Source organism: Oncorhynchus gorbuscha, linkage group LG13 (assembly GCF_021184085.1).
Source record: "Oncorhynchus gorbuscha isolate QuinsamMale2020 ecotype Even-year linkage group LG13, OgorEven_v1.0, whole genome shotgun sequence".
Lineage (NCBI taxonomy): Eukaryota > Metazoa > Chordata > Actinopteri > Salmoniformes > Salmonidae > Oncorhynchus > Oncorhynchus gorbuscha.
Genome location: NC_060185.1, coordinates 53,371,610 through 53,379,703, shown reverse-complemented (window position 1 = coordinate 53,379,703; position 8,094 = coordinate 53,371,610). Strand labels below are relative to the sequence as shown.

At 40.7% G+C, this 8,094-nt stretch overlaps 1 protein-coding gene across 1 annotated transcript; it reads left to right on the top strand.

The window, feature by feature from the left end:
• Window positions 1-2,636: 2,636 nt before the first annotated feature.
• Window positions 2,637-5,310, top strand: LOC123994012 (high mobility group protein B1-like). Its single transcript, XM_046296492.1, has 5 exons — window positions 2,637-2,764; window positions 3,643-3,805; window positions 3,973-4,118; window positions 4,210-4,384; window positions 4,763-5,310. The coding sequence occupies exons 2-5, from the start codon at window positions 3,659-3,661 to the stop codon at window positions 4,871-4,873; spliced, it is 579 nt and encodes a 192-aa protein (XP_046152448.1). The 5' UTR covers window positions 2,637-2,764; window positions 3,643-3,658; the 3' UTR covers window positions 4,874-5,310.
• The last annotated feature ends 2,784 nt before the right edge of the window (window positions 5,311-8,094 follow it).

The window sequence follows — 8,094 nt, the reverse complement described above, 5'->3', positions numbered from 1 at the left end:
CTTGCACAAACATGTATGTACACACACATGCACACACAGAAATCAGAACCATAGACAGCCACATTATATTTAGCATACGTTGACTGGACTAAATTGTTTTTGGTGTATTTTAGTTGCCACTGTATTAGACTAAGCAGACATTATTTGATGATGTTGAAATGGTGCTGGAATTGTGAAGGCAGCTCCTGTTTTCTTTGCAACTTGTGGTAACTCTATATGGTTCTACATCAATAGTTAGTTGTTTAGTGGTCAAGAAATTGCAGGAACATTTGTGTTTCGGGACCATGCTGTATAGGTCATGTAACTGTTACTGCACATGCAATTTGCTTTCTGGACCTCACCAGACAGAGTTTGCTATGCGGTTTTGTGATAAAACCAAGATGTGGTTGAATTTATTCTGCCACTGCGTCTTCTTATTGTCTCGGACTTTAAACATATGTATCACGGTCACAAGGCATATGAATTAACAGGTTATAGAGACAATCACTTTAATAAATAATGATTTCATAAATATACAACAGGCCTACATAGGCCGCACTGTGATGGTTAATGAATGCATGGAATTCTTCGACATCTCCACTAAGAACTGTGGAAAGCAAGCGCCCGAAGCAGTTGGCGGCAGCCAGTAGGAGCCACAATGTATGGAACCAGCGAAAAGACCGCTGATCAAAGCTGACAAGCATCGTCCCATTGCCGTTCTCGTAGCAGCAGGATATTATGGTGGCAGCACGATCACAGGGTGCAACATTTAAAAATATATAATAAGAGTCCCCCTGCAAAGAAAGGCTCACCTTTGGGAATATCGACACTGTCATCCTTGTCATCGTCAGATATATATATATATATATATATATATATATATATATATATATATATATATATATATATATATATATATATATATATATATATATATATATGTATGTTCTATTGGAAAAATTACTCTTATCTGCTAGTGGTAGATTACTATTCAAGATACATTGAAATAGCAAAGACACCCATAACCACATCAGATGGTGTTATCAGTACATTTTTGGTTACAGATAACGCTGTTCTCCGTGAGCTCCTTTTCTGCTTTTGCAGAATATGACTTCATACGTGACCAGTAGCCCCTACCATGCACAGAGCAACGGTGAGGCAGAGAGAGCTATGAAAACAGTCAAGGGACTGCTGAAAAACAACAAGGATCCATACAGGGCTCTGTTAGCTTACAGAATTACACTGCATCATGGGCCGTCACTTGCCGAGCACCTGATGGGCAGGAGGCTGCACTCCCCATTGCCTGTCTCGCCGGCTCAGTTTAAATCTCAATGACCTAACAGGAAGGCCTTGGCTGAGAGGGACAAACGGCTGAAGCAAACACAAACTGGAGACTTTAATCAGAGACACCGTGCTACGGCGAGACCAAAGTTTACAGAAGGTCAATGTGTGTGGAATACAAACTCAAAGACACCAGCAATAGTGCTGAGAAAAGCGGATGCCCCATGTTCCTATATGGTGGACACAGGCTCAGAGGAGGTACGGAGGAACAAAACACACCTCAGAGCTCTTCCAGATCTACCAGCCACACAGGCTGAGGAGGCCACAGACAAGACACAAAAAGAGGGGGAAGGAGAGAATGCTCACAGAGCCACAAGCTCGCCCAAAAGGCATTCTCACAGAGCCTCAAGCTCGCCCAAAAGGCATTCTCACAGAGCCTCAAGCTCGCCCAAAAGGCATTCTCACAGAGCCACAAGCTCGCCCAAAAGGCATTCTCACAGAGCCACAAGCTCGCCCAAAAGGCATTCTCACAGAGCCACAAGCTCGCCCAAAAAGCATTCCCAGAAGGTCACAAGCTCGCCCAAAAGGCATTCTCACAGAGCCACAAGCTCGCCCAAAAAGCATTCTCACAAATCCACAACCTCGCCAAAAAAGGGATGTGAAGCCACCAGTGGCATGAATAGAATACATATTGTTGAGGACCATACCCTGCAAAAAGAGACTGTGTAATTGAATGCTTTCATGCTGTTTCAGAATGTGAAGTAGCATGTTAAGAGAATAATACTGGTTCCAAATTATATTTCAGTTATGCTTCAGTGGTTCTGAATGTTGAATTCTTCTTCATTGGAGAGGGGAAGATGTAGTAGGAAGGCCCTTATGGGTATTCATATCTACGTATAACATGCACAGACTAGGCTAGTAAAACATGCTGAAACTAGAACCTTGTTGTCATTCCTCCTTACTTTAGATGAAGCTACACTCTAGTGCAGTACAACTGTTTTTCACAGCATTGCAACCACCTTTGAAAAAAATGTATGGATAAGTTGACATACTTTTATTTGTAATATTGTATTATTTATACCAGCATTTCTTTAGAAAGTTTACACACATACTGATATGTTGAAGCTATTGTATTGGCTCCACCCACTCCATTCGCTGTATATTAATTACATATTGGATTAAGAGAGAAAAAATATCTGGCGTTTCGTGGGAAGTCGAGTTGGAAGATTGATGCACTTCAGATGAAATGAGTAGTTAATAGAGAGAAATTCAAAAGTCTATCTGTTGTTTTAGGTGGTGCCTGAAAAAGGGTGGTTGTTCGCTGTCTTTGAGCTGTCTACCTGACTAAAGCCCCAACTAAGAAGATCCACATTTCAATTGTGGGCTTTTATTTTGAAGGATTTAATATTACCATACGAAAGTGACGGGATTGTTTGTACTTCTGGCGGAATATTAATCACCGTCCCATTGTTGTTTGTTGAGGCAGCTGGCTAGCTAACTTAGGGTATGTATTAACACCACAAATATTAGTAAACAATATTTAGCGAGTTATTGGAAATAAGAACATGGCAATTATTTATTTTAGTTGAAATGTGTGTATTATGCTGAGCATTCATAAAACATTAGCTTGTTACCTAGCTATGGAAATGGGGGGCTAACAAAGACAGCGAACAACCACCCTTTTCCAGGCACCACCTAAAACGATTTCAGTAACGTTAGTTGCTTTTACAAACTCATGGAAGCCAGACATCTATCGAGCTATATTTGAGTACATCTAGAGAGCTACCTAACGTTAGTTATTTTTGCTATAGCTGGCTGGCTAGCCGTGGCTAACAAGCAAGCTTGGCTGCTGCGCTGACGTTAGGTAACGTTAACAGAGAGCATCTCGATTTTCTTGGCTGTAAACGTACTTGTGTTGTCCCATGTGATACGAGTCAGATTTTCAGTCTCGATTGAGTTTTTAGCAACACTAACACGTTAGTTAGTTAGCTATAACGGTTCGCTAGCACACAGCAAGGCTACGGTTCGTTACCTACGACACAACAATGGGATGGATCCATGATGGCTAGCTAGTAACTATATGTTGAGGGGGCCTGATTCGAAGATAGCGAACTGCCGTTGTAGCTAGCGACAGCACACCAACCCTCTGCACAATCGCACCGTTAATTAGTTGCAAACAGTATAAAAATATGTTTTGCATTTAGTTAGCATTATTAGTTATTACAAATGTTTATTTGCAAAGAAAGGTCGCGACGTGTCCCCCCAGCCCCCATTATTTGTTATGGGCAGCTAGGGAGGGACACTCATTTAATATGGCCAAAGCTCAGGGTGACATTTGGCTTTATGTTTTTGAAACTGTATCTACTGTATCTCTCCTCCTAGACCTACACAAGTCACCATGGGGAAAGATCCTAGGAAACCGAGAGGCAAGATGTCGTCATATGCTTACTTCGTGCAGACCTGCAGGGCGGAGCATAAGAAAAAACACCCCGAAGCCAGTGTCAACTTCGCTGAGTTCTCCAAGAAATGCTCAGAGCGATGGAAGGTAGCATTACACAACAGTGAATGACTGTGACATGTTTCTGGTATATACTTAGAATGATTATGGCTATATTTTCACCATAGTACGTTTTGTTACACTTGAGTGACCTTGTGGACAGTATAGTGGTGGCCATGTAGATATGTAATCTGAATTTATACCTCTATATCCAGCCCATGTCTCCTAAAGAAAAAGGCAAGTTTGAAGACATGGCGAAGCAAGACAAGGTCCGCTACGAGAGAGAAATGAAGAACTACATCCCACCCAATGGCCAGAAAAAGAAGAGGTTCAAGGATCCTAATGCCCCCAAGAGACCACCGTAGGTTTGCATGGCAGCTAGACCGGATAGCAATTATAGAGGTGAATTAAACTTCCCTTTGAATTGACATGCGTTTGTTTTTGTTTCTCAGGTCTGCGTTCTTCATCTTCTGTGCTGACTTCCGGGCCAAGATAAAGAGTGAGCACCCAGGCCTGTCCATTGGAGACACTGCTAAGAAGCTGGGAGTGATGTGGAACAGCTCTGCAGCTGAGGAGAAGAAGCCATACGAGAAGAAGGCCGCCACGCTGAAGGAGAAATACGACAAGGTGAGTAAGGGCTTTGTTAAAATTGAAGTTGATATACAAATGTCTGATTTCCTGATCACGATGCAGTGACAATTTATTTGAATAAGATGGTTGCAGATATAAGATGGGTGCAGACAATTCCACTGATATTAAATAAATAGGATGGGGGGGGGGAATCTATTGCTCATCTAAACACATGTGACCATTCTCATGTCACTATTGTCACAATGTAACGTTTTAAGCATTTTCTTGGACAATTGTTCTTTTGGATGGCAATATGAGAATTCCGTGTGGGAAAAATGGCTTTTTAATTTTCCCACTGTAAAACAGTATGTCTGCAGATGTCTTGGATCCCAGAAAAGCATATTGGTCAGGCTCTAAATAATTGTTGTTACACAGGATATCGCCTCATACCGCACCAATGGTAGAGTGGATACGGCCTCCTCCGCAGCTGCTGACGACGACGAAGAAGAGGATGATGAGGAAGATGATGAGGATGATGACGAGTAGCCTCTCTGCTGTTGTAGCCTACATACTTGTTTTAATGCTATGTAACTCTATTGTACACACCGTACATCTCTGAACAGACCCAGATGCAACGAGAACACATTAAGATGTGTGTATATTTAATGTTCTTAAGATGGATGGTGTTATGCTCCCTTAAAGTTAACACTACATGTCTTGAATTTGATCTGATATTTTTGTTGTTGTTCCTGCCCTTGCCTGTGACTGCTTTGGAGGATTATGAATCAATATGGAAGTAATAGGTGTGCAACTCTCAAATCAGATTTCTGGTTTGGTAGCTAGTGTTTTTTTTTTTTTTTTCTGTATTTGTTTGAAAGAATATTTTTTTCATGTTTGTCACAAGGTCTTTTTATTGTTCTTTGAATACCACTAATTGCAGCTGACATTCAGGAATGTCTTAAATAAAGGTCTTTTTTAATAAATGTGTTTTTCTTTTTGGAAGATTTACCATGGACTAAGGCATTTGGTTGATTTCGATAAATATGTATTCATACCCTTTTGACTTATTCCACATTTTGTTGTCAGACTGAATTCAAAATGGATTCATTTTTTTTTCATCCATCTACACAATACCCCATAATGACGAGGTGAAAACACGTTTAGATATTTTAGCTAATTACATGAAATACATTTCTGATTTACTTAAGTTATGTTCACCAGAGTCAGTAATTTCAGCTTTGCACACCTGGATAGTACAATATTTGTGAATTCTTAAAATTATTCAAGCTCTGAAGTTGGTTGTCAACCACTGCCACACAGACATGTTCAAATGTGGCTATAGACTTTCAAGCTGATTAAAGTCTTAATGTTCAATCATGTTTTGATAAACTCCTGTTTTTTAGGTTATTGTCTGGGGGAAAGCAGACAATCAGGTTTTCCACTAGGATTTTGCCTCTGCTTAGCTCTATTCCATTTCTTTTTATGCTAAAACACACCCTAGTCCTTGCCAATAACAAGCATACCCACAACATAATGCAGCCACCACAATGCTTGAAAATATGAGGTGGTATTCGGTGATGTTTTGTTGGATTTGCCCCAAACAACTCTTTCTATTCAGGACATTAGACATGGGGTTTTAAGTGCCTTATTGCTAGCAGTTTTGGAATACTTGTATTGTATACTGGCTTCCTTCTTTTCACTCTGTCATTTAGGTTAGTATTGGGGATTAACTATGTTGTTCTGTCCTCAGTTTTCTATCACAGCCATTAAACTAACTGTTTTAAAGTCACCATTGGCATCATGGTGAAATTCCTGAGCGGTTTCCTTTCTCCGGCAACTGAGTTAGGAAGGACACCTGTATCTTTGTTGTATTGATACACCATCCAAAGTATAATTAATTACTTCACCATGATCAAAGGTATATTCAATATCTGTTGTTATTACACATCTACCAATAAAACAGTTACAGTTAATGGCTGTGAAAGGAGGAAACTGAGGATGGAACAACACCATTGTAGTAACTCCATAATACTAACCTATTTGACAGTGAAAAGGAGGAAGCTTCTACATAAGGAAACCTTTGTGAGGCATTGGAAAACCTCCCTGATCTTTGTGGTTGAATCTGTGTTTGAAATTCACTGCTCAACTGAGGGACTTTACAGATAATTGTATGTGGGATACAGAGATGAGGTAGTCATTCAAAAATCATGTTAAACACTATTATTGCACACAGAGTGAGTCCATGCAACTTATTGTCGGACTTGATAAGCACATTTCTACTCCTGAACTTTTTTAAGCTTGCCAAAACAGTGGTTGAATACTTGTTGACTCAAAGACATTTCAGCTTTTCATTTTGTATTCATTTGTAAACATTTCGAAAATCAAAATTCTACTTTGACATTATGGGGTATTGTGTGTAGGCCAATGACACATCTCAATTTAATCCGTTTTTATTTTAAGATAAACACAACAAAATGTGGAAAAAGTCAAGGGGTGTGAATACTCTGAAGGCAGTGTAGATTTCATATGACCGTTTCAATAATCTCAGATGATAACCTTTATTTAATCTAATTATAAGAACGCTCTAATAAATGTTTAGTATTAACCATAAAAGGTTCTATTTGTGTGATCGAGTTGCACAATAGTGGCAGTAGAATACAAGTGTACAGTCGTGGACAAAAGTTTTGCGAATGACACAAATATAAATGTTCTGCTGCCTCAGTTTGTATGATGGCAATTTGCATATACTCCAGAATGTTATGAAGAGTGATCAGATGAATGGCAATTAATTGCAAAGTCCCTCTTTGCCATGCAAATGAACTGAATCCCCCAAAAACATTTCCACTGCATTTCAGCCCTGACACAAAAAGATCAGCTGACATGTCTGATTCTCTCGTTAACACAGGTGTGAGTGTTGACGAGGGCAAGGCTGGAGATCACTCTGTCATGCTGATCGAGTTCGAATAACAGACTGGAAGCTTCAAAAGGAGGGTGGTGCTTGGAATCATTGTTCTTCCTCTGTCAGCCACGGTTACCTGCAAGGAAACACGTGCCATCATCATTGCTTTGCACAAAAAAAGCTTCACAGACAAGGATATTGCTGCCAGTAAGATTACACCTAAATCATCCATTTATCGGATCATCAAGAACTTCAAGGAGAGTGGTTCAATTGTTGTGAAGAAGGCTTCAGGGCGCCCAAGAAAGTCCAGCAAGCACCAGGACCGTCTCCTAAAGTTGATTCAGCTGCAGGATCGGGGCAACACAAGTACAGAGCTTGCTCAGGAATGGCAGCAGGCAGGTGTGAGTGCATCTGCACGCACAATGAGGCGAAGACTTTTGGAGGATGTCCTAGTGTCAAAGAAGGGCAGCAAATAAGCCACTTATCTCCAGGGGAAACATCAGGGACAAACTGATATTCTGCAAAAGGTACAGGGATTGGACTGCTGAGGACTGGGGTAAAGTCATTTTCTCTGATGAATCCCCTTTCCGATTGTTTGGGGCATCTGGAAAAAGTGTGTCCGGAGAAGACAAGGTGAACGCTACCATCAGTTCGGTGTCATGCCAACAGTAAAGCATCCTGAGCCCATTCATGTGTGGGGTTGCTTCTCAGCCAAGGGAGTGGGCTCACTCACAATTTTGCCTAAGAAGACAGCCATGAATAAAGAATGGTACCAACACATCCTCCGAGAGCAACTTCTCCCAACCATCCAGGAACAGTTTGGTGATGAACAATGCCTTTTTCAGCATGATGGAGCACCTTGCCATAA

Excerpts from the sequence above, each read along its gene's own strand:
- LOC123994012 (XM_046296492.1), top strand. The coding sequence starts at position 3,659 with ATGGGGAAAGATCCTAGGAAACCGAGAGGCAAGATGTCGTCATATGCT. Across the intron at positions 4,119-4,209 it reads AATGCCCCCAAGAGACCACC|GTCTGCGTTCTTCATCTTCT; the intron begins GTAGGTTTGCAT and ends TTTGTTTCTCAG. Across the intron at positions 4,385-4,762 it reads TGAAGGAGAAATACGACAAG|GATATCGCCTCATACCGCAC; the intron begins GTGAGTAAGGGC and ends GTTGTTACACAG.